A 25,944-nucleotide genomic window follows, 5' to 3' on the forward strand; every position below is an offset into this window, starting at 1 on the left:
AAGAAAATAATAACAAAAAAAAAATAATAATAATAATAAAGTATCGGAAACTATGAAGTTAGCGGTGAACCTTCATTAAACACGAAATAGTTATTAGCAAAGTACTGAAAGTTCTGTGTGATTCTTTTGTAAAGGTACTGTTTTGAGTTTTTCAAATTTTAGATAATGGTAATGCTGGGTAAACTGGATGAAATTGATACAAATGCGGTGGCCTGTTATGTCACATCCTTACAAAATGAGGATGGAAGTTTTGGCGGTGATGAATACAATGAGATTGATACGCGCTTCTCATTCTGTGCATTGGCTACGCTCCATTTGATTGTAAGTCCAAGAAAGCATTTGAAAGTTTAGACATAATGACTAATTTGATTAATAAATGGCAGGTAAATAAGGGTTCGTTTAATAGCAATGAAACCCATTGAGTATCATGAGGTTATTTTATGTTTTTATTTTTTGTAAAGAAAGGATAAATAAATTCTTCAAAAATAAATGGAAATAAAACCAAAAGAAAACTAGGATTCATCTCTCCTTATTATTAAAGTATTTGTTTTTATCCAATCCACTTTTTTAGAGAAAGTTAGAAAACTCGGTAAACGTAGAAAAGGCTATTGATTTCATCCTTCATTGTTACAATTTCGACGGTGGATTTGGAACCAGGCCTGGTTCGGAAAGCCATGCCGGACAGGTTTGCGTTCACATTATTTTGCTCTTAGTAATACCATGAATCATTAATTTAAATGATATTAAAAGCGACAAATTTGTTCATCGTCAGGTATATTGTTGTTTGGGAAGCCTAGCGATAGCGGATTGCTTAGAAATGATCGACGTTCAGCGAACAGCACGATGGCTGGCCGAAAGACAATGCCGATCAGGTGGCCTGAATGGTGTGTTTGATTTTTGAGATTTTTTTCCTTTTCCTTTATTTTATCAAAATTGAGTCTTTAATTGAAAGTTTGGCCTAAATCTGCATATTTCCAGCTGAAATTACGTGAGATTTCGTAATTATAAAATACTATATTACTTCTAACTTGAGAATAATAATTTTTCGAAATAAGAAGTGGAGAAATTATGTCTCAACTTTACTATAAGATGGAAGTTACTTAAATCGTTCCAGTTATTTTTCCGGTGAATGGGTAAGCTTTTGTAGACATTTTAGAAATATGAAAAAGGAGATACACTTATCAAGACGGAAATAGATCATAACATAATTTTGTACTAACTGGAAGAGAAAATGCACAAGAAGGTTGTCGGGGGTTAAAGGTCACAATTCAACAGAATTGCCATCAGTACAAAGTTAGCATTGGAAAAAATAAAGACTACAGCCATCGTCTTCATAGACGAGACAAGCTTTATTTAATTGGGCATAATCTTTCCTATAATGAGCAGGAATTATTCAAATTACCAATGTAAGGGGAGATTTAGTAGCAACTAATGACATAATGTATTATATCATCAATGTCGTTATGTTATATTAGTTGATCCCTGCAGAGTAAATGAAAAGAATGAAGGCATCACTGGATAATAGCTTTAATGACATTACTTTCATCGAATGATTTATGCGTATTCCTGCTGATTCTCTCTTCCATGTTAACAATCTTGTCATCCCTTACATTTGGCCATTATACTTGTGGTGGCTCTAAGCGCAAAGTTTGCTAATTTTTATGAGGGAGGCAATGTAATAATGTAAGTACAACAGTCTTTTCTTTTCTGAAATCTTAAAAGACTTTCGTCAAAAATGTGCAGCATATTCGTTTTTCCTCCGAATCTTGTGGTACATCGCAAGTGTCGTTTTATCTTAGCAAAGTTATGTGATTATTTCTGTTGTCTTCTCATAATTATTCGTGTTAACCATTAATTGAGATCACATTAATATTTTTCACGAAATGATAAAACATGTGACTATGATATTCTTTAAAGGAAAGAAAGAATTTTTTCCGGTGTCAATATAATCGTAGGGTGAATTAGATCAAGGTGACCTTTGTGAAACGATACTGATGGAGATGTTTGTATTAAAGAGAGGATTCAGGAAAGGACGCGTGGCGTGTGACATAATAAATTAGAATAGTTGTCCCTTTGTCACTCTTCATCGACTAACTGTACATAAATGTTACATTCTCTTTTAAAGAGCTAAACGATTTACGCATCATTATACACATTATCGGACATGTCATCAACAAAAGTGCATGAAGAGAAATAAGGGAGGATGAGATATTCATAAAAGTTGTAACAATGTCTCTTAAAGTACTTACTTTCTGTTGTATTTCCCAATATATACTAACAAACTGATTACAATCGGGCTGTACATGCTGAGATACATTCCGGTCGTATGTAAGGAAATGTCCGTAGAACATATCTCGTCCAAATATAGTGCCTAGTACTAAGCAGTATAAAAATGGATAGATACACATAAATCTTTACTTGCCCGGAGACCTATGCTGTTTATCCCATTAGTTTTTTAAAGAAAATTTTCAGGTAGACCAGAAAAATTACCAGATGTATGTTACTCATGGTGGGTACTTGCATCACTGAAAATACTTGGACGATTACACTGGATTGATAATGTTAGCAACATTTGAAATTATAACTTGTTAAAATTTTGTAACACAATACTTTACCGCATTAATATTGACAGCATGTAAACTTTTGCGATTCATCTGTTGAATTTAGCAGTTGTTTCAGAAGTCGATGATAAAATTTGTATTAGCTTGTCAAGACAGCGATGGTGGTTTTGCTGATAGACCGGGAGATGTGGTAAGTCAATATTTCGCTTTGCATTTACATTGATGCAGATTTTCAGTATAGAAAATGAGCTCATTTGTTGATTTTGATGCACATGCATTTTTTATTCTGCCATTATTTTAGTGGATTTCGTTTTCTGCAGGTAGTGGTTTGCTGACTGATAATCAGCTTATTGCACAGTTTCAATATCATACCCACTTTTCTTTCGAAAATTTCTTTCTAACTTTTTTTCAGGCTGATCCTTTCCACACTGTTTTTGGTCTGGCAGGACTGAGCTTACTTGGTGCTTACAGTAATTTGTTGGCAACAGTTGACCCTGTGTTTTGCATGGGAAAAAATTGTCTTGGTGATTTATCTATCTCTTAAGAAAAATCATTGTTAAAAAAAAATATATGGTAGACTGCTTCACTCTTTCAGTGAGGTAATCGCATTATTTATTGCTACGAACTGTGGCAATCTCTTTATTGTGCTAGATAATACTTTTTAGAGTCCCTTTCTTATTTTTAAAGTAAATATAATTTCAGAAAAACCTTAACATGAAATTGTAAGATGCTGGGTTCATTTAATTTTTTAAACGAAGATTGAAGAAAAGTTGGTGAAAAAATGTCTTCATTTCACCTCACGTTCTCTTTCCCAGTAGAGTGCTGGAAGTAATGTTATATTTTATGCATTAAATGAAACAACTAAAAAGAGAAAGAGATTCACTATTTTGAACGTATTTTGCTTTTAAAAATTCGAAAAATAAACTCCTGAAATGAGGTCAGTACGGTGTGCATTGTATTGATATGGTGAGAGGAGCGGAATAAACTGGAAATTGGGTAATTAAAGGATGCGAGAGTGCGCAACAGCAGTGTACCTTGTCATCGGCCATGTTACATACATTTTTATAGCTATCATAAAGCTTTTTATGTCAGATGAAGATGCAATGCGGCACGTGTGCATAGCTTATAATAATGTCATATTTTTGATAATTGTGAAGTTGTGGTTTTCATAATTTCACAAACGCTTTTCTTGATTATCATTGACAGGATGCGTCACCTATATTACTTGATGTTTCCATTGACAATGCAGATTGCATTCATTGATTTCTGAGTTATTCCTCTCTTATTAGTGGCCGTTTCACTTATTTTTACAGAAAAAGTTTGGAGCATGTCGTACGAAACTTATTTTGCGAAGATTTTTTTTCAATAAACATTATATGGCATAAATCACCCATACAGTTATTCAAGCTGAAAAAGGCTTAATAAATTCATTTTCTTGCATTTTCAGACTAATTCTAGGTTTTTCCTGCAAATTGGTTTTTGTTTCAATTAAGTGTTTTCTTAGAAGGCGTTAGAAAATATGGATTAGTGGAATTTTTTTCTCGTTTATGTAAGTTGTTGATTTGTGTATGTTTAAATCTGTAGAAAATAAAAATGGTTAGCATTTTCTGTTCATGAACTAATTAATCCCCACTTCTGGCACTCTCAGTGGTGAAGTATGACGATGTACACATCTCGAGTATTCCAACATCTTATGCAAGATATTCAGTCTGAAAGTTTAAAACTTAGATTGCAGCTGATAGTTGGGCTAGGAAGACGCACAACAGCATAGTAAGCAGAAGGAAGCTGGTTTTTTTAGATTGTTGGAAACGAACAAGCTATTTGCAGATGCCTACAAAGAAGCTGCGTGAACTACGTGTCACAATAAGGGATAGAGATGGAAAGCTAGTTACATGCATGAATTAAGTTAGAGGTTAGTCATGTGCATGAATTAAGCTGAATGTACTGGATATATTGAAAAAAGAGAGAAAATTCGGAACTCTTACATTAAAACTTGCTAAAGACGAAGTTTGACATAAATTTTGTTGTTGAATGACCCCTTCTTGCGGATATTCTTATTGTTTTGGATCTTTCACAAGATCCCATCTATTTATTCCCTTCATTAGGTACTTTTTTAGTATACTTTAAGTGTGTTGTAAGTTCACATGCTACTTAGATTCTTTTGCTCTCGTGCGCTTTTCTAGCTGACTATTGCATATGAACTGATTTTTGAAAAGAAATCTTTGGTTGGAAAAACGACAGTATGTGTTAGGAAACAAGGCTGAATCTTATGCATCAAAAGAAGATACTCCCGAAAGATTCTGTCTTCAAAAATCCATAAACGCACCAAACAAACTATACAACAAGGGAAAACTACAACGATTTTAAAAACTCATACAGAGAAACTGTCGTACTTAAGTCTAAAAGTGGACCAAGCATAAACTCTAAAAATGAATAAACTAACTGAGAAATTAAGCAGTAATTGTACATGAGTTTACACCTCTCGCTAGCTTAACAGATTGAAGAAAATTATAAGGCAGTTGACAAAAAACACGGTGTGACACAGTTAGGTATACTTGAAGAAATTGCATCATTGGAATCCGGATGATCATTATTGAAGTATTGACTTCTTCATGTTTTACTTGTAAAGTTAAGCTTCTGAGTAGCGTCATAAAAATACTAAACAACAGCGCAACAGATGAGATGTCATTCAACAGAATAGGGAATGGAGAATGGGCTACCGTAAGATTTGATGGATGATTCTCCTCTTCCCCTCCTTGTCGGAGAGAATGGAGAGAGGGGGACAGTTCGGGTACCACAATGTGCTTAGAAATTTGTTGCTCCGCCCAGATCTTAAAGGAAATTCGGTTTTGATTGCATGAGATGACATATGGCTCTTCTCCATAGTTTAGTGATACGAGTTTGCTAATGACAATTACCGACTTGCTTTGGAAATGTCCTCCTCCTCGACGTTATCAGCAAATTGGCAGCAGCACTATTATGCGTCACTCACCACTGTATCCACTAAGAAATCTGCTAATATTACAGCCATCGCTACAACTGCTAACTATACTAATCAACCATGCGCATACTGTGATCAATCCGATGACAATTTCTGCTGCAATCAAAAGTAAGTTTGTTTTCAATAAGTTACAAAATTTTGCTACAAATATTTGTCATTCTGCAGCTGTAGACATCCTTGGATAATTTCATGCTTACTTCTTTGACAGATGCTATATCACAAAGTGATCATGCAGTAATAATATCAACATTCAGATACGGCATCATTTATAATCTCACTCAATGAAATATAGGAATTTTGCTTTCACTCAAAAATCTTAATATGCAATGTACTTATATAATTTTATTCCGATATTAAGTAATCTACTGGTACTGAAATATTTCGTCGAAAAGACTGTTCAATTACTTATACTTTTTTTACAGTCTGATTACTAATTTTATAAAAATGTAGAAAAGAGAGTTTTATAAGTTGACTTGAAGGAGATCGACTTCTTTAATTAAGTGAAGTGAACATAAGAATTGTTGCTGCTTAAGAACTCACAACACAGAACTATCACTTGGCTTTCTTATGCCCCATTCCCTACTAATTTCACATTGGCTTTTTTCTCATTATCATCCTCATTATTCGTTGTTATTAGTAATACGTGAAATGATCAGCACATGATAACGTGTTGTGATCAGCGTAATGCTAACAGAAAATGCGGAAACAAATCAGTATTTCAGTTATATTCAGAAAGAAGAGGAAATGGAGCAACTGGAAATGAAAGTACCGCGGAAAAATAAGAGTGGAGCCCGAAGATACAAAACACCTAGCCCACAGTTGTTGCGAATGCGACGTCAAGCAGCGAATGCACGGGAACGAAAGAGAATGAATAATTTGAACGATGCATTCGATAGAGTAAATTCATTATTTATTCATTACTTATCCGATACAAAGTACAGGCGGTCAAAAATATGAAAAGTGAGTGGAACTAGGCGAGAAAATAAGGTCAAAACAAAGAATGATGACCTTTTCTTTCGAAATCATGTTGATTACATTTATATGACGTTATAGACTTCGGAGAGCTCGACAGATATGGGAAAAATGATATCTAAAGTTGTCAAAAATTACCTGACATACCTGAGTATTTTCTTCTATTTTGTTATATCTTATTTCAATGCAAACACCGAATACTACGCCATACTACTATTAGGGAGTTGATCAGTTAAAAACGATTGTCACATCCAGACGATTCCGCTTGTATCATTCTATCCTACTGAACGTAAGTTAACAGTAGCATGTACATATATAGATTATGTTTGCAAATAACTTGTCCTCAAGTCATCTTACCTGGAAGTTTTATTTAAAAATGCTTTTGTTTTAGCTGCGAACTGTGTTACCATCGGTAGGCACCGGTCGAAGACTGTCAAAATTCGAAACTCTGCAAATGGCACAGCAATACATCGACTGCTTAGCAGAATTGTTGAATAAACCACGATGATCTCTTTTTTTCTTTCTTGCTTGTATATAAATTTACTAACTTATCCTTTAAACGGATGATTAAATCCATTTTTACCTCTTCGAACAGAACATCTTACGACAACAGCGCTTTGTATACAATAACATCCTTAAAAGAGCTATCCGACTGACTAATTTCGTTGTTACCTTGCTCAGCTTGCTATGTGTTAACTGTGACAAAGTTCTGTCACTGCTTATCTCTTCCCTTAAAATCAGTGCTACTTTTTTATCATCAAATTAACCTCATTGTAGCAGTAGAAATATCGTAATGAATACCACCCAGAAAGCAGGACTTACTGTAAAGTGCCTGATCGATAGTTCGACTAAAATTAATGACGACATATTAAAGCAAATATGTTGACAATCTGAAATTAGGCCGACTAAAATATTATTCTCATTACAACCGATTAGCAAAAGGGATTGAATGACAAGTAACATGTATCGCATGTAATTAGACTAGATTTACAGCAGATAAACGAAGGTTTGACACTTAGGCAGTTTCAAGCCTTACCGCAATTAGTTTTGGGATGGCTGGCTGAATTAAACAATGGAGGAGAAGTTCTTTCGTGTAACTCGTAGGGATAATTGCTATTTTCAAGTATTCCAGCAAAAAAATGGGACAAAAATTTCCTTCACTTCGTCACAGTGTAATCGCAATATTCATCGCCGTGTATGGATTCCTGGCAGATTACCAAGGCGGTCTTGTCCTTTGATGTGCAGTGTGAATTTATTTATTCTCTTTTTATTTAAACCAATTCAAAACACTACTGAGACCATCACAGGTTTCTTTGTATTCCGTCTATTGCTGCGTCCAAGATGTCTTCTTATAAGTCCTTTGTTAAACAATGAAATTTTCTATGAATTCAGTACAAATGAATAAATAATCAAATGAGTACATTTTGGACATACTTAATGACTTCCTAATTGGCCACTTAATTTGGACTATTTCTCTAGGGACCAATTCACATTTCTTCCCGACAAAATATTTTTCTTATTTTTCTGGTCTAAGATCTTAGGTATGAGACCTATTCATCCACATTAGCGAAGGATCACTTAACATCTCGTATATCCGCCGCTTTCCTGTTTTGGCTCTCTTGTTGTTTGCTTATCGAACATTTAGCGCATTTTACTTTTTTCAAAGGTCAAACATTGTCGCACTGATATCTAGCAGACTAGTTTTCAAGTCTATCACATCGTATGCAACATAATATCCTACGTGATTCCTTCCTGACTTTGTTACGTGTAAGAAACTTTTGATCTTAGCTTCATTTTCTTCTTGTTAAAAATTATTGTTTTTGGGCTTATGATTAGTAAATTACTAATGACAAGTGTGACAATGATAAGTGTGGCATGTGATTTAGTCTGAAAACTTTCTTGCGCTATCTCTGATCAGTGTTTTTGTTTATGAATGCGCTGAACTCTTCCACGACGTTTGTGCAGTAATTATGTGATAAGCCATCATTAGCAAAGGACAATATTGTGGAAACGTCGGATGAGATATAATTACATGACCGTTGACCTTTGTTTGATGTTGCCTGCACATTATTTTTGATAAATCTTTGCTGGAAAGAAAGCAATTACCACCGATAATCAAATCCAACGTTGTATTCTTTTCACATCTACACGACATGACGGTGACGGTTGTATAGTTTAAGGGTTTTGTGACTAGAAAAACACATTTCCTAGTCTTAATTCCATTCTTAATACCAATATCCTGTCAGACATAATTTTGGAATTTCACGTAAGTTACAAGCTCACACTTTTCAATTCCATTCAGATCATAAAATGGCATGTTTAGATTCTCTTTGCAGCTTTAAGTTCACTAATTTGAATTTCATTTGAAGTTCGAAGACTCGAATCCCATTTGAAATTCAAGCTCTCGGACTCAAGTCTCTAAATTTTAATTCTGTTTATTTGGATTCTGCTTTCGAAATTTAACGTGACACCAACAAATTTTCATAGGCGGTTGGCAGTTTAGCTGCATTTCAGTGGTTGGCAAAATTTGGACTTGTGGGGCGACTGGCGGTGGTGGATCTTTCAACCGACCAGTTTCTAACGGAAGCATATGTCTTCTATCTCCGTCCCTGTTTTTCTACATTTTGTGAGCTTCCTTAACATCTCGTTCTGTCTACGGTAATTTTCAAGAACTTGGTGACGTCATCGCTCGAAGAACCGGTGGCACTATTGGATCAATTTTAATAAATGTCGTGACATTTATTAAATTAGCTATTTCTGTCCTTGTTTTTGGCTCTTTCATTTCTGTTTATTAGTTTTAAGTATTATTAACTTAGTAAGTATTATTACCTAATTTTGAGCAGCTACTATTACATTACGTATAGATTCATGAAAAAAGAGTATTTCCAAATTTATTAGCTATAGAGATTGATTGACATGTATTGTCCGTCTTATATCTCCATTTTGAATCATTATGACATCAGTCATGATCGAATGTGGAAGGTGATCATTGTGTCATGATTAGATGTTGGAAACAATTTGCCATAAAGTGACTTTGTAGTAATTTTGGTAAAGCCGTCTTTACTAAATCTGCAGGATGCCAAGAGTAGAATATGAGCTAAAATTGGATTTCAAGGACGTTCTTTTGAGACCGAAGCGATCCACACTGAAGAGTCGAGCGGATGTCGACCTTGTTCGTGAGTAAGTTTCTAACTTATTCTCCTTGTATGCATTCTCCTTGATCCTTGATCCGTTGTCCTGCAAACATTATCGCTTCCATTCACTTATTTTCTTTTTAGTACCACTGTGTTAATTATTTCGGAAATGATCTGCAGTATTGATTTCGTTTCGGTCAAAACTTATCTATTAGCAGTCAATTACCGCTTACCTATTAATGCTGTTATTAAATGGCTAATTGGCCCAGTTGTATGAATTCCACTCTTGCATGGCCCTGCTTATAACTATATGTTGCAGAAATTTTCTAGCATTCTGAGATATAAATGCTTTTTACGGAAGCTTAAACTTCGGTTAATAAGGAATGGTGCTAACGATGACTTAAGATATAATTGAGATTACATTTTTTTCTGTTATTATTTCTTATCCATTTGATTTCTCACCAGCTTCTCAGCGTTGTATTCAAAGGTTGATAGATTGAAGAAACAAATGCAATTACAGTGTTATATAAAAATTCTCAGATTTATATTTCGAAACTCGCAAAAGAAGTATGTTGGCATACCTATTGTTGCATCGAATATGGACACTGTGGGAACATTTGAAGTGGCGGAAGTTCTTTCCAAGGAAAAACTTTTCACATTTATGCATAAGCATTACTCAATTGAACAATGGATGGAATTTGTGGGTAGAATAGGCTCGGACCAAGATGTACGTTATATTTCTCTGCCATCATGTTTTTTTGACTCGATGTCGAATTCTTGATGGATTTAAATAATTTAGGGTATAGGGCAATTTGCAGGAAAAAAGAACTTTTTTGGAAGAGGAGAGGTTGCGGCTAACACAGTTAATGTAAGTGGTATGATGGAGAACCACGGAACTGAAATAAGTATCTGGAAAATTCAAATTTTATGCAGATATTATCACAAATCGGGATTTCGTCTGGAGTATCCGACTCTGATTTTACAAAACTAAAAAAGATTTGCGGATTAATACCCGAACTACAGTACATTTGTCTGGATGTCGCGAATGGATATACGGAAGTGTTTGTGGATTTTATACGACGAGTTCGAGAAGAGTTTCCTCGGCACACAATATTTGCTGGGAATGTGGTAACAGGCGAAATGACTGAGGAACTGATTCTATCAGGCGCTGACGTTGTAAAGGTTTTTGTTTGGATGAAGTTTTACAACTTGGGGGACATAGATCTCCAGATAATTTATTATTAATTTTAAAAATGATTTCTATTACCTTTTTCCGGACCTTGCTATGTTTTTGTCAAATCATTACTGCTGCCCATTTTCAAGAGATGTTTTGTTTGGTATGCACCTGTTGCATATGGTTTTTCAGGTGGGCATAGGTCCTGGCTCAGTTTGCACGACACGGAAGAAAACTGGAGTTGGTTATCCACAATTGAGCGCTGTGCTGGAATGTGCTGACGCTTCACATGGCCTGAATGGGCATGTGATGAGTGATGGAGGGTGCACAAACCCTGGAGATGTTGCGAAAGCATTTGGTGCTGGCGCTGATTTTGTAATGATCGGAGGTGCCAAAGATTTCTTTCTTCCACCGCATGGCCCTTAATGTCTGCATTCGTGCAGAAAAAACAAGTTGAAAAAAACAAATTCCTCTCGTTGTAAATTATATAGGAATTACACCTCTAGTCAAGCCCTACATTATTTATAGGCCTTTTTGCGGGACATGATCAGTGTAGTGGTGGCACTGTTGTGAAGAATGGGCAGAAATACAAGTTGTTTTACGGAATGGCATCTGATACGGCGATGAAAAAGCACAAAGGAAACGTACCAGAATACCGAGCTTCGGAAGGCAAGACAGTAATTCTTCCATGCAGGCAAGTGTGTCGTTTGTAGAAATCATGTGTTACTATTTCAGTTCTTTCATCATGCAAATTCAGCCCAAGATCCAAAATCAATTCTATTTTACAGAGGTGATATTTCCAATACAGTACAAGATTTGCTAGGTGGACTGCGATCGGCCTGCACATATATCGGTGCGAAGAAATTAAAAGAGCTTTCGAAACGGGCAACTTTCGTTCGTGTTGCACATCAGACAAATGAACAATATACAACATTTGAAATATCTGCAGCAGAATTGCAAGGGTTAAATATCGGGATCTGATTCAAGTTCCTTGGACAACTTCAGCTTTTTCTTTTACTGTATTATTTAAGCTATACAGCATTGTATATCCATCTCTTATTTTGATTCTTAGTGATTAGAATTTAAAGAAATTCAGTTTTTGTTTTCATTTGCTGTTCATGTATTTTATTGAAAGAGGTTTTTTCCATTTCTGAAAGACTTTTCAAAATTTTAAGAAAAAATGTCTACTGCTCTATCTACAACCGTTCAGATATTCAATCCAAAATCTTCCTCAGTTTGCACATTCTTACACTTCAGTCTATAAAAAGTGTTAAAATGGGATTTATATGGAGCTTTCCAAATCATATTTGTTCACAAGAATAATTATGCATTCTGTATGCACAAGTTTTCTATCGTTGCTTCCCACTTTTTTGATTTTTATATTTTTTGCTTATGTTTTTCTTTTTCGAAAGATACACATCTCGGAATTTTTCGATTCCACTTTCCAGAAGATATGCATTCGAGTACATTTTCTGAATCTAGGCGGTATTCTGTAGAAGTGCAGTAGAACACCACTTTCTCTCCAACGAGATAATATGGCTTAGCTGGTGAGGTGCTGTCCCCATGTTCTGGTTTACCAGGAAAACGGCAGATTGGTATACCTGAAAAATTCTACCATCCTTTTTGTACTGATTTTTGTAGCTTGTTTGCAAGTGGTTTTTCATCCTATCTCGTTAGGATTTATGGCGTTCCTTCTATAACCACCTCTGTGAATTGCCAAAAAGGTAATTATTAGAACTTAATGGAAAAGACGCCTTTTTCACTGCTCCGAATCTCCAAAGCATACACTTTACGTCGATAGAAGTCCAGTTACCATTTGCATGACAAACGCTATAATCGATACCAGTTAACATGTAACCACGTCTACATTCAAATACAACCACTTCCCGTACATTGTATTCTTCTTTCACGTCCCCAACAATTGCAGCATTCCTTGGTATTTTCGGTACTCGACATTTCACACCTTAAAGTCAGGTAGTATTAAACTGACAGTGAAGAAATATATCAATAAACTAATTGATAAAAACTGTAAATTTAGCTTAAGTGAAAAAAGGAATGGCAAGCACTTCTGTGCAGGCCGAGAACTTACTTTTACATTGCGGTACAATACCGGACCATTCCCCGTGTGGAAGACATTGTAATGTCCGATTCCCATCTAGAAAATGTGTTAATGAACAAGAGAACCGTGCTATACCTCCAACTTTGAACGTTGTGACCACTACTTTCATTTCGAAATCCATGATCACTATTGGTGGACACTGCAATGCTACAAAAAATGCTATGCGGAAATTCATTGCGTTTGAATTATATAATGGTTTTTTTTCTAGAAAAAAAGAAAAAAAATTGATTTCAAGCAGATACGGACAGTGACAACTGGTAGTAAGCGTTCTCCGAACACTTTAACAGCAAGGTCCTGTGCCGGATATTGCCCATTTATTATCGGCAGTGTATTTCGAGCGCGATACATTTGATGTCTTCATGTTTTGAGCTACTATTGATGAAATGAGAAAAGGCTTCGAGCGCCAGCTAAGTTGCACAAATTATATTGTTACTATCGAAATCCAATCGTACCTCGACATTTTGGTAAGGTATGAGACCACTTCCCGGAACTTAGACATATCGATGAACGTGGCCCATCAACATATGAACCTTTTCCACATGAAAACTGTGCGACTGTCCCAATAAATAAATGAGGACTTGTGTAAAAGATTTGTAACTTTGTCGAATTTGCAAATGGTATGCATTTCTGATCTGCAATAAGGTTTTCGATGTTACCTATTTCGACAGTTTCTTTATATATGCATTTTTATGTATGTAAAACTTTTTTTTGCTGTTCAGAGGTATTGAAGCTAAATATTAACCCTTCACAATGATTCTGACAGTGTTTCGGTATCCACTTGGAAGAACGCAGTGGAAAAATCCTCCATCTTCAGGACGTGCTGCTGTTACAGTCAACTACAAGAAACGGTGATTATTATTTCGAAGTTACCTGGGGATTGTTACATCAAAAGTAAAGAGAACTGAAAGTTTGGAAATGGTGATGGACATTACTTCGTAAGCATCCATGCCGGATTTTCCAGGCAAATCGATTTCTATCCAAGATTGTGGATATTTACGGTACGTTGTTGAAACTTCCCATCTCGGCTGACCTTTTTTTCGAGGAAATAAACATTGAAGTCGAAGCGTTGTTGATATGTTCGTCACAACGTGTCCTCGCGGTGTTACTGTATGCAAGCCGCGTCCTAATTCCACATTTATTGGTGGCGCACCATCTGACGAAATTCAAAATTCTAAATTTTATTACACAGCAGGAGACTGGAGTTCTTGCAAATTCATACAAAATAAAGTAACGATACCTAAACAATCTTAATATATGTAGCGTGAGCAAACAATAATAGAAATGTGACAGCTATTGTAATAAGCCTCTATAAAAACAATGTTACAAACACTCAGTCCCACACTAACTGACAGTACAACGCGGGTTTAAGATCAGTCAGAATCAGAGTACCGCCAACCATTTTTGTTGTATGGATCCAGCGTGATGCATTTGGGTATTTTTGGCACCCATGTACCTTCTCTGCATGTGATAACAGCGTTTCCCATAAACTGCTGCATGCCATACTCTTGACATGAGAAAATTAACTCAGTGCCATCTGTAAACCATTAAGATTAAAATAGGATATATATGAAAGAAAGGCCTACTTGGTAAGCAGCACGAGGATGAAAATTAACAGAATCCCTGAAATCCTGAAATTGGTCAGAAAACTTACCAGCAAATCGCTGATTAAAAGTAATCTGTTGCTTATGTTTGGCAGAAAAAGCAATTAAATGTGATCTCTCATTCATTCGATATTCACATGAATGTACGTCTGTAACTGTTCATAGAAATATTTAATAAAATCAAACGTATAATAATATATAACTTTAAGCTTAGTAGTAAACAAATGGTAAGTTTGGGGACGGTTACTCATCCATATATGATATAAAAAGTTATTTCGGAAAATTTTGAAAGAACAAACTTAAACCTTTCATTAATGTGACGTTTCCCATTCTGAAATTGTTACAAAAATTTAATGTGGTACTTCCGCTACATCATGCATCAAATAGATGCTACTCCAAAATTTCTGACTTTCCATGCCCATTGTTTTTTTCCAATTCTTATATTCTTTATTATTCAGGATTTAGAAAATTCAACGACTACCACGAAAGATCTAGATCCTCATTTTTTTTTCCTGTCACATTGAATGATTAAAAGTAAGATTTTGGAGGTATTCCGGAAAGTTGTGCATTTGGGACCATACAAACATCACAATATTTGATACATAAGATGGATCTGTTGCATGTGAAAAATTACACGCAACCAATTCCGTAAAATTCTATATAAAATCAAATTTTATTTTACAATATAAAATAAACAATGGAGATGAATAAAAGCTCAATAAAAGAATTTCAAGGTTAGTTTATATTTAAATTCCATACAATCGACGATTGCAGTATATTGAAGGTATTTTTGGCAACATGAAACAATGAGGGAATATTCGCCTCACAGCTATACATGCCAGCTTCATAAAAAAGTTTACCGTATGGCGTCATTGAATCGTTCCAGTTGACCTATCCTTGTCAGAAATTTTCACAACATAGTATTCAATAAAAAATCACCGGTTTCATAATTTTCAAAATGGAAGTTTTATAAATGGTTTTACATCGGTATGTATAAACATTAGTAATGTTAAAGGGGATTTGTCATGAAACTCAATTTTTGCTAATTATTATACCGTATAACAATTTTCTGACCTGAATAACAATGCAGCATGCCAGCGGTGACCCATTTGCCTCTACGACAGCGCATTTCCATTGTTCTAGCTTCTTCTATCAAAAACCCCACAGCACAGCCTATCTAAACTTGATTGCAAAATTTTGCTTCCAAAAAATTTGAAAATCTTTTCCAAAACTATATCAACTAAAGCAGCAATTCTAAGCACCTGATGACAGTCAGAACAATCGTAAAAACTCTAATACAAGCCAAGCTTTTTCTTCCAGTTGATCAGCAATAACTTTGAAGTAAAATCGATGTTAAAAAATATTCTGAGGAATATCTGTGCCTTAGATAATTTGACGAATTCTTTGAAAAATTAGAAAAACCTTCAAAGTAGTTCCACGAGCAAAACGTGATTTTGTTGAAATGTGAGCATTTTTGATATTAAGAATTTTGTAGGAGGAAGCAAGATTGGGTATGTTGCACATTCCATCGGATTGAGTAACAAATGTAGTTGCAGACGCTTTGACTACAAGTAGCAATAATTTTTATTCAATTCCATTAAGCAAAGCTGGAAGATAAAAGCAATTTGATGAGAACTGATACTACGAAAGTTTCGAAAACCCATTCATTCATTCTTTCAAATTTTATAAATTTGAAAGGATAAAAAAGCTACCGAAAGCTTCTCCAAATCTAACAATCTTTTTCAAAAGGGATAAAACTGATGTGTTAAACACTTACAGTCAGTAAATATTATCTTTAAGACTAAAATCAGGTTTTATTTTCTATGCTAATATTCTTCATGTTAGACTTTCCAATCACATGCAGCTGGCATGAGATACATCCATTCGGTGTAAAAGATAGCCATAGTCAAAAGTGTTGAAGCTCAAGCTCTGTGGAAGATAGGAATCAAAAGCTTGAAAAAACTTAGTGCATAGCTTGCGGAATTTTGGACTACTCCAGTGGGTTTCTTCGGTAAATGCGTGACGCAAAACGCTACAGCAGCAGGCGTACATTTTGATTCCGGGAGTTATGACAATTCTACTGCCTTCTGACATTATAGATCGTGGAAGTATAAGTATTGTAAAAAATACACAGTCTGAATAGAAGTAACTTAAGTTAGCAATAATAAAAATTTTCAGACTTACCACAGGGTAAAAGACGCGTGAACCATTCACCATTCCGACATTCGATGGCATTCGCTTTATTTTTGTATTCATTATTTACACAGATGTACTGAATTATTGTATTTTTCGGGAAAGTGGCCTGTTGTACGCTCATATCTAAGCGAACCGGATGGCCACTGATATTTGTTGTGCGGTATGCAACAAATGGTTGGTCATTATTTGGACGACGACATGATGCTGATGGTGATTCTGAAGATTTGAAAATGATCCAATAATTTTGTTATCTCAACAACCAATCATGCTGTAGATATTAATTTCAAAAATACTAAATGACATCTTCGGAAACAATTTTTGCCGTTAAACACACAAACGTTTTTTTCTTGATGTGTTAAGGACTTTTTATTCTTGAATTAGCAGTTTAAAACTACATTACTTTAGCATTCTAATTTTAGTTAATGGCAGAAAATAAATTACACCCTGTTTTTGATAGCACAAGGATTAAATGAATGCAAATAAGAAAACAGCAGTTTTAATATCGAATTAAACCAACCATCATCAGTGCACCCAAAATATGGGAGTATTTCACCAAAGCGACATTTTAACCGAATAATGTTCGTTTCACATATCATATCAATTTCTTCATTGTGATGTAATTCTGTCTTATTAGAGTTGTATCTGTAGCCCTCACCTGCTTCTAGTTTGCAGCGTTCTGCAGGAAAAAAAACTAGTTTCTTTATCTGATAATTTGACTACTGAAATACTCCTTGCCTCATACTTCCCAGTTACCAAACTGCACTAGAAAAAATACAAAGCTATACTTGGCCTACAATGCCCGATTTGCTGAATAAACACTCCTTGATTGCACTCAAATTTATCATTTCCATGCAGTTCATACCCACGTAAACAAACCATTCTTGCCCCACCGCCGTGCTGCATAATATCATCTGACTGCAAGATTTGCTCTGACCGTATGTCAAGGAAGAAGGCATGATTGCGTATCGGTATCCGACAATCATCTACAAAACCACTCACGGATTTAAAAATTTTTCCTATTGCCAAATTGCTATTATTGCTTTCGTAAAATACCAAGCAGCAAAAAAATCTGTTTGTAAGCTTGAAAAATATGTGGGAGAAATACAATACCAGGAATGCAGTTAGGAACTTTTGGCCTCCATTGTCCATTTTTACAAAACGCAATTCCATCTGCTCGCGCGTTTTCGAAGTGAAAACCTTCAGAACATATTACCTAAACAGTACTTGATACTCGATATAACAAAATTGATAGAAATCTCTTTAATTTCAACTTGTCTGTTTTACGCACATAAAAAAGGTCTCTCTGTCTGATTTGCAATCAAAACCAACATGAGAATAAAAACGGGAATAGAAATTTTCAGATCTTTTCACAATCAAAATGGATTTTTAAAGAAATACAGAATAGAACAGAACATTGGAACTACAATAAAATGAAAGTAAGAGTCAGAAGACTGCTCGAAACGAACCATAATTTCAGTTGGATTGTCATTACCTTTCGTGACAACAATTTTCCGTCTGTAATCAACTAAAATCGGTTCACACTCAACAGAACGGCGACGTCGCATCCAAGCAATTTGTCCTTCCACCATCGGATGAGTTTGTGGTACACATTTTGGCCTCTTCCGTGGCATCCAATTCCCATTGACACATGTTGCCTACAACAGAAAACTGTTAGGCAGTATTAATTTGAAGTAAAAAACAACAAACTTTAAACGTCCAGGAAATTAATTCTGCACAAATTTCATCCAATTCAAATTTATAACAGGCATAACAAAAAAGCAGACACAGTATGAATGCTGTGAAGTAAGTAAAAAAAAAATATGAAAAATTACTTTTGGTGATCCGAGCAACACAAATCCTTTTTTACACTGAAATGAAATCGAACGACCCTCTTCCACTTCCGATATATATTGGGCGTAGTCATAAGCCCCCATCTGTCCTTCCAACATTATTTGCCCGCCTTCTAAGACCCCAAACGTTTTAAGCGGATGTTCACAGAGAACTTAAATGTTACAGATTACGAAATGAATTGGATGAAATGGATCAGTGTATTCACCTCACATAATGAGAAGGTAGGTAACGTCGGACCGTTATGTAGCTTAAAAATTACTATACATTGCAAGCAACAGAATAGAAATTACTGTTTTGAGTACTTCAACCGTTGAATCTCACAAATACTTTAACTGCTGAACGCCACAGACAATCCTCTGGTTCTTACTAATAGCATCCACCAATCTAATTCTTTTTTTTTCTTTTTGCAAAGTTAACTGAAATCAAGGGAAATTATAATTCACTTCGATTATTACGATGGACAAAGTTGCAGCAGTTCACTTCATCAGGCTACGACGAGGTAACAAGTCAGTTTTTTTGTAAGCTTGGTGCAAAAGCGTACCAGAAAATGGCAGCAAAACTACCTGGCTGACATGAAAATGGTTCGCCTTCACTGGACCACTTTCCATACAAACATTTAACAATATTATGTATTCCAGATGGCCGATATCCCTCATTGCACTCATATCTCGCAAATGCTCCGTGTGACGATTTTGTGAATACAACTTTTGCATTTGGCATTCTTGGTGGCCAGGATTTGCATCGCACTTTAATAGATACATTTTGTAAAATCGTAATTTTAAATCAACTTTATAAATTCCCTGTAATTTATTAATATACTTGCAATGAATCATGTTTAGCAGTTTTTCAGACATAAGACCACGTAGTCATAATAGTGTGATTCCTGGGAAAAAAAGTATGTGTGGAATAAGCATGACAGTTTTCCCTAGGTGAAATAAATGAAAAACCTGGTATGCAAGTTGGCATATGTGACCAAGTACCATTTCGACAGATTATAGTTGCTTCTACATCAGCTATTTCATGTTTTGGTGCACACTCTACTCTCAGTCGCTCTCCGTGTAAAGCAAGCTGTGAAGGAGTGTGGTTAACAACATGTCCATCGCTTATTTCGGGTATGCGACATCCACCTACTTTGAAAGATACTGACCATAGCTTTTTAAACAAAACAATTATACTGCTAAACTTATACGAATTGTTATAATTAGAAAATTCAATCAAGTTTGAAACGAGACAACTCTTATTTTTCTTCTACGCCCGTCATTAATCGTACTATCATCGACAAAGTGTTGTATTGCGTGGTAGACAGTCTAACATTTCAAATAGTAAAAAATGCATTAAAGATTCGACAACATATCACTCTTCCCAAGATATAAAGCATAAAATGAGAATAAGAAGTGGAATATATATATTATTTAAAATTGATCATATTTAAAAAATATTGAATTATATTTTAAAAAGCACTCAAACAAACAGGCATTGGATGTGACCACCGTGCATCGTCTTCACATTTTGCATAAGGTGCACCAATATGATTCATTCCTTCTAAGCAACGAAACACAACAACTGCACCGAAATGGGTGTCATCACCTTCGATATATCCATTGTGTAATTGAGGCAGTTGTGGGCAACGAATTTCTCAAATAAATTTCGTGGTCCACTTAACTCACACTTCAAAACTTTCATTAATCTATTTGTTGATTTATTTAGTCCTTTTATATTTTTGTGGAAAATTAACGCATCCAATGTTCTAATGCCACTCTAATGCCTCCGTTTTCATTGTACAGGTTTTTAAAGCTAGAAAAAGTTTCTCTAATTAACCTTCACATGTTGGTTCATTACCAGCCCAAACACCTTCGGCAAGACATATTCTCTGCACCTGGCCAACAAGTCGGTAGCCTGTTTTGCATGAATATGTAACACGAGATTGATAAGTCAATGAACTACCAAGTACTTTACCATGCAGTGGATCCGATGGTCTTTTACATTCCGTTGCTGAAAAACTAAATATACCAAAATATCAATATAAATTTCATTACATGTACAGATCTTGTTATAGTTGAATAGTAGCTCTGCAACAAAAGAAAAAAATTGTCGCAAATTCAGAAACTTACGTTTGCAGTGAGGCATTTGAGCACTCCACTGTCCGTTATTCAAGCAACGAAGCGTCGATGATCCAATCAGTTGATAACCGGGAAGACATACAATTTCAACTGTGTGTGGATAGTAGTACAGTTCACCTTTCCGCATTCCGTTCATGATATTTCCCGGATCGGGACAGCTACGAGCTACAAAACACACGGATGATGGAGATGGCACATAAAATGTTAAAATGTCACCAGCTATCTAGGCCTAAATCTTCTTGAAAAAAGTCTAGAAGATAAGAATTAAAGTGCGGTGGTCTAAAAGCTTCAAAGTAAAATTATTTAAAAAGGAATATACACCTCGACATCGTAAGTCAGGGCCAAACCATTTTGCTGCTTTTGCTCGATTCAATAAACATTTTGCTATCGTTATTCCTTTATTGTTATAACGATGATAACCGGGCACGCAGTTGTAATGCACTTCGGTCTCTAGTTCATATTGACCACTGTACGAATTGCCATCATGTTGGGCATAGGGTATTTCTGGTGGTGGACCGCATTTTTCTACAATTTTCCTTACTCTTGAAAATTTTTAACTCGGGAAGCAACAATTCCCTGCATTTTTGCAATCTTTTGAATCTTTATCTCCTGATTTCTTGTCTAAAGCCATCAAAAAATCCACCATTATCAGGTCGAAGGCAGAAATGAAAAAATCCCAGTTCATCAACAGCAACCACATAATCATTCGACTGGCTGGGCAACACAAAACGAAGTATTGCTTACTTAGTAATCTGCATTCAGGCTTAGTACCACTCCATTCTCGGTTCGCTTGACAACGCCGCTGAGATGGACCAACTAACACATACCCTTCATTACAACCGTATTCCGCATTCGAACCGAACAGAAAATCGCCAGGTGTTCTGATGAAACCGTTCGGTAGATCGACTAATGGATGACAGGTCGTCGCTGAAACTTTCCGAACTTCAGCCTTTAACAACAGGTGGCAAGTTTATAAAATAACATATCAGTAAGCTAAATTCAAGACATCTCCCAATAATAGAAATTGAAATGTCAGTTATCCAAGAAAAAAATATTAGAAATTCGAAACATGACAACTCAACATGGAAGTGTTTCAAAAAATGAAGTATTGCTTACTTAGTAAACTGTACCACTCCATTCACGATTCGCTTGGCAACATCGCCTGATGGACCAACTAACATAGTCACGTAATGAGTGTAAAGAGTCATAGCCACGTACAAGCATAAAGAATGTGCGTGGAAAAGTGAATAAGGAAATGCGGACATTGGACATTGTATGGTAAGAATGAAATTCACTTACACGGATTGACACATGATAAGCCACAGGTACCATCACAAAGGCATCTTTTGTTGTTTTTCTTGCATTGCTCATCTCTTGTACACGCTTTCTTGCAATAGTTGGGACGATTTGAGGCACTTACGTCAGGACATATCGTTGTCGGAGTACAGTGAATCAAACCCATTAACGGTAGCAGTAAAAACAACAACACAGTTTGCATTGGAGAGATAAAGAAAAATCATTAAAAGATGGCACCTGAAAATTGCTGTCTACAATAACAAACATGAAATATAAGTCATATTGAGAAGTAATAGTAATCGACATTTGTTCCACGTTGTAGTGAAAGTTATGGAAGGCATTGAGATGAGAGAAGAACGATGTGAAATATCTATAAAGTGTTAATCTTTGTTCTAAACACTACTGTTCACTGAGTGGTCAGTTGTGCCAATCTGATGCCTACACCTATCATAGGGAAATCATGTGACGAGTTTATCAATGACTACTTCATTTCCCAAAAATTCGAAGCTTAACAAGAGCTGTAATCAGTCAGATAATCATTCTTTCTTACAGCTATAAAATAGAATATGCTGTTTTATGTTTTAGATTCTTTTTATCCTTATCCAGAAAAACCATCGAGCGATTTCGAAATTCAAAAAAGATCAGATACAACTATGTTTTTTTAAATCTCATAAAATTATTTCTTTTTTTTAAAACCTTTTTTTGCTTAACATGTGGTTGCGTTGGTTCCTTTTTTAAGCTCGTGACAGCATATGACGAATATGTATTTTACTGCAAAACATTATACAGTGGTTATTGTTAAATGAGCCAGAGAAGTCGAGACTGGACTATTGCATTACCGATGTTCTTCATAACTGAACATCGATCATCAGTCATTGTGCTCGGAGACGCTTTTGAGGTGAATGCTAAAGCCTCCAAGCCAGTCTCAATTTCCCAATAAATAAATTTTTTTTTTAATACTAACCCACAATTGATCACTGATATCGTCATTTTGTCAGTAAGCCAAATAAAGCTAGGTACTAGATAAGTCCTGAAAATCGATTTAATTAGGATTTCCTGGCTGGCACCTGAGGATGCTGAATCGCTTCTCATTATTTAAGACCTGATAATAGCTTCTTATGTAAAAAGAGCACAAAAGGACCGTAGCCATGGAACTCCTAATTAGGACCATCTGGTCTACAATAATATTTTCTGGAAAAATGCCTGTATTTAATATTCAGTGCGCATTCATTTGTAATATATCCCAGAACTGCCGGTATTAAAACATTTGTGTTGAAGTTTCTTGTAATTCACAAAAGCCGTCGGAAATTTATTTCACAATCGTTCTGTCCAAGTTTTTAAGGTTTAGTATCGTCTTTAATACCCTCCTCTTGAAAGTCAGTTCAAAAAAAATGATTAACTAAAGGATAATATGAGTAAAATGACTAATTGGAGAGGCTTTGTAGGATAAGCCATTAGAAGATGCATATACTGCATTAAGCGCACAACTCCGGTCAAATGCAAATTTCGATTCTAGAAAATGCATGATGAAGTTGTTATCGATAAAACTTTCAACAGAATACGGATGAAAGTATGAAATATTATAATGAGCAGATGGATATGTGATGGCAAAATATTCGCACTGAGCAAACAACACTATCTAAATAACTTTAAAAGACATTATTAAAAAACATTTCTTGCAATTTCAGTGTGTTAATGTCTCCAGATTAGACCTGCCTGTCACACTTCTTCTGAATGAAAAAGGATGATGGACATCTCTCCAAAGAGCTGAGAGAAGTAGTAATGGAATAGCTTTACTCAAAAAAGTAAATAAGACCTAAGAGAAAAGTAAACAAGGAAAAACAACAGAGGGGATAGTTAAGACACGTACTAACAGTACGTACGGTCACTAGTAAGAAGTGGAGCGGAAGGAATCAACAAGGAGTCTTCTTGTTAAGTAAGGTCGAATGAGTTTGGTTAGAAGGAAATGTATGAGACTGGATCTCTTATCTAGATACTCTTTAGAAGTGAACATCATTATAAAATACTTTGCACTTTTAAGATGGAATGGAATAACAATTTAAGGTAACGGAAAAACAAAGAAAGTAGGAGAAATGTTGTCACAACGCGTAGTTATTGAAAACCTGCGGCGTATTCTCAACCACTCGTGGAGTGCAGCTGCTTCTTTCAAGCTGTCATCCAGTATATTTAGTTCCTTTCCTGTGGAGCTGCTGTTGTTGCTGCTGCTATCGCTGAGTGGCACTTCTCTTAGCTTAAGAATGTAATTAAGGTCTGTTGTAGCAATTAACATTAGTGATATCATTTTTAGACTTCTAGAATTTTATTTGGAGAAATCAATGACACTTTATACCCTGACATGTTCAGCATATCAACATGTTTAACATATTTCTAGTAATTCAAATTTTTCAAATGAATTCTGATAGAAAGTACAACAGAGTCAGGTATTGATAGCTTCGAACGGTAAGTCACGTTGTTATACAATGAGAAGTTAACTCGCAGTATCCGGAAATGATTTTAATCTGTAGAAGGTTTATGGGAATGTTTTAGTCTGAATTGCCTAGGGAGTGTATCATTCGAAAGTACCATATTGCATCGCTAACTACGTTCAAATATTTATTGAAAAATATAAAGTGGTAGTTAATAGCGCGTCACAAAATTTGCAAGAATTCAAAACAATTTTGAGCAATTCAAAAAAAATATTAAATGCAATTTTATGCTATTTTATAGAAATTTTGAAAAAGGCCGCTGAATCAACCATATTTTTTAACGTCGCAACAGATGAGAAAGCTATCGTATATTGTGAAAATTTTTACCCCTTGTATTGGAGGATGAAGTTTCTGTGTTGTTTGATATGAGTGTAAGGAGTTTGAAAAAGTTTATCAAAAACCTGATACAAGATTAATTCTCAGGCAAGAAGAATTTACATGTGAATTGGTTTACGGAAATGTAAGATATGTTAACCATTGAATATAAGCATGGTTATCGAGCTGGTGACCATTAACATTGAAGATTGAAAATAGCTTGGTTATAAGACCGGATATCGCAACATTGTTATGGGAATTGGATAAATGATTCATAACTTGAAGCGTTGAAAAAATTTATTTTACCTTTTTGTGTAATGAATCATTTGTTGGTAAGATATTCTAAATAAGGCAGTCATTATGCTACAGATTTGTAACAAAAACACTTTAATGGCTCCAACATATTATAAATTTTTTCGGTTTTTCCGGCATCACGTGGGATGAATCCCAAAGTTTTTCTTTCAGATTCTTGAAAAGTATGAACAAGCCATGGAAGTGTAAAAAGAGCCGGATTAAACGACTGTTGTTGGAATTTGCACGAATTAAAGCGTTTATACGCTCACGAGATATGTTCTATAGAAGTTGAATGCAATACTCCAAACGACTAACCAATAAAAAATGAATGGAGCTGGAAAAGCAAATCCGTTGTTAAACTGTTAATTATATCTCCACTATATTGAACGTTCCAGTTACATCTCTGAAGTGAATTCCAGAAAGTCAATCCAAATGCATTAATTATATTCTGGGCTGAAATTGGATGAAACATAAAATATATATTCATCAAAACATGGGCTGATTTTAAAAATATTTGTCCAGTATAAGTTGTTATGAAATCCATCGATGTCGACGTGATTTCACGAGACTTATATTTAAAAATTTCTAGCATAATTGAACTAATCTCAGAGTGAATTTGAAAACAGTTTACATTGCAATATCTAGAAAACCTTAACGAACTTTCTATTTCCTCTAATCATCATTTCATGAGATCGCTTCCTCAACTGCATGCAAAGGATGCCTTCAGAATGCCTCAACCATGTTATAACGGTATCTGTGAAATTCACTTATTGAGTCTGGCTGAGGAGCATAAGCATATGAAGATATGTAAATGAAAGTGCAGC

The 25,944-nt window shown here is 35.3% G+C and overlaps 5 protein-coding genes across 7 annotated transcripts in view; 3 read left to right on the top strand and 2 right to left on the bottom strand.

Moving 5' to 3' along the window:
* The window catches only part of LOAG_16522, a gene marked incomplete at its 5' end in the record, with an annotated part of 6,115 nt that extends 2,883 nt beyond the window's left edge, over window positions 1-3,232 (top strand). The window contains 6 exons of one of the 2 annotated variants that reach the window (XM_020449175.1): window positions 163-321; window positions 572-685; window positions 773-884; window positions 2,473-2,561; window positions 2,680-2,751; window positions 2,974-3,232. In XM_020449175.1, the coding sequence (XP_020307363.1) occupies window positions 163-321; window positions 572-685; window positions 773-884; window positions 2,473-2,561; window positions 2,680-2,751; window positions 2,974-3,105 (678 nt within the window). In that variant the 3' untranslated portion in view covers window positions 3,106-3,232. The remainder of the gene's footprint in view (window positions 1-162; window positions 322-571; window positions 686-772; window positions 885-2,472; window positions 2,562-2,679; window positions 2,752-2,973) is intronic. The other variant, XM_020449176.1, reaches the window with a different exon arrangement.
* A 2,262-nt stretch (window positions 3,233-5,494) lies between these two features.
* On the top strand, window positions 5,495-7,057 carry LOAG_01844 (helix-loop-helix DNA-binding domain-containing protein; the record flags this gene model as incomplete). Its single annotated transcript, XM_003137382.2, has 3 exons — window positions 5,495-5,670; window positions 6,285-6,459; window positions 6,926-7,057. 3 exons carry the CDS (start codon window positions 5,495-5,497, stop codon window positions 7,040-7,042), a joined length of 468 nt encoding a protein of 155 aa, XP_003137430.1. The 3' UTR covers window positions 7,043-7,057.
* A 1,404-nt stretch (window positions 7,058-8,461) lies between these two features.
* LOAG_01845 (hypothetical protein) lies at window positions 8,462-9,316 on the bottom strand (the record flags this gene model as incomplete). Its single annotated transcript, XM_003137383.1, has 2 exons — window positions 8,462-8,724; window positions 9,208-9,316. 2 exons carry the CDS (start codon window positions 9,314-9,316, stop codon window positions 8,462-8,464), a joined length of 372 nt encoding a protein of 123 aa, XP_003137431.1.
* Window positions 9,317-9,607: 291 nt separating this feature from the next.
* LOAG_01846 lies at window positions 9,608-12,123 on the top strand. Of its 2 annotated transcripts, none has more exons than XM_020445864.1 (6): window positions 9,608-9,714; window positions 10,209-10,395; window positions 10,487-10,850; window positions 11,035-11,230; window positions 11,371-11,536; window positions 11,631-12,123. In XM_020445864.1, exons 3-6 carry the CDS (start codon window positions 10,596-10,598, stop codon window positions 11,821-11,823), a joined length of 810 nt encoding a protein of 269 aa, XP_020307364.1. In that variant the 5' UTR covers window positions 9,608-9,714; window positions 10,209-10,395; window positions 10,487-10,595; the 3' UTR covers window positions 11,824-12,123. The 2 variants fall into 2 exon arrangements, with proteins under 2 accessions (XP_020307364.1, XP_020303725.1); XM_020445863.1 differs by having other exon boundaries at window positions 10,602-10,850.
* Window positions 12,124-12,191: 68 nt separating this feature from the next.
* On the bottom strand, window positions 12,192-22,272 carry LOAG_01847 (hypothetical protein). Its single transcript, XM_020445865.1, has 24 exons — window positions 22,029-22,272; window positions 21,474-21,656; window positions 21,051-21,254; window positions 20,721-20,894; window positions 20,428-20,601; window positions 20,071-20,244; window positions 19,557-19,736; window positions 19,173-19,355; window positions 18,591-18,760; window positions 18,225-18,413; window positions 17,869-17,971; window positions 17,544-17,741; window positions 17,276-17,434; window positions 16,747-16,974; window positions 15,985-16,127; window positions 15,637-15,739; window positions 14,613-14,711; window positions 14,358-14,495; window positions 13,894-14,114; window positions 13,704-13,797; window positions 13,414-13,593; window positions 12,932-13,100; window positions 12,629-12,805; window positions 12,192-12,443 (listed from the first exon to the last, which is right to left on the bottom strand). The coding sequence occupies exons 1-22, from the start codon at window positions 22,225-22,227 to the stop codon at window positions 12,934-12,936; spliced, it is 3,663 nt and encodes a 1,220-aa protein (XP_020303726.1). The 5' UTR covers window positions 22,228-22,272; the 3' UTR covers window positions 12,192-12,443; window positions 12,629-12,805; window positions 12,932-12,933.
* Window positions 22,273-25,944: the final 3,672 nt, after the last annotated feature.

Source organism: Loa loa (assembly GCF_000183805.2).
Source record: "Loa loa unplaced genomic scaffold supercont3.6, whole genome shotgun sequence".
Classification (NCBI taxonomy): Eukaryota; Metazoa; Nematoda; class Chromadorea; order Rhabditida; family Onchocercidae; genus Loa; species Loa loa.

What these genes read in the sequence shown, in the direction of transcription:
- LOAG_01846 (XM_020445863.1), top strand. Translation starts at nt 9,611, where the DNA reads ATGCCAAGAGTAGAATATGAGCTAAAATTGGATTTCAAGGACGTTCTT. An exon ending in GATGTCGACCTTGTTCGTGA is followed by an intron (nt 9,715 to 10,208) that starts GTAAGTTTCTAA and finishes AAAAATTCTCAG; the next exon opens with ATTTATATTTCGAAACTCGC. An exon ending in TGATTTTGTAATGATCGGAG is followed by an intron (nt 11,231 to 11,370) that starts GTGCCAAAGATT and finishes CATTATTTATAG; the next exon opens with GCCTTTTTGCGGGACATGAT.
- LOAG_01847 (XM_020445865.1), bottom strand. Translation starts at nt 22,227, where the DNA reads ATGCAAACTGTGTTGTTGTTTTTACTGCTACCGTTAATGGGTTTGATT. An exon ending in GGATCCATACAACAAAAATG is followed by an intron (nt 14,115 to 14,357) that starts GTTGGCGGTACT and finishes GAATTTCGTCAG; the next exon opens with ATGGTGCGCCACCAATAAAT. An exon ending in CCGGCATGGATGCTTACGAA is followed by an intron (nt 13,798 to 13,893) that starts GTAATGTCCATC and finishes CGTTTCTTGTAG; the next exon opens with TTGACTGTAACAGCAGCACG.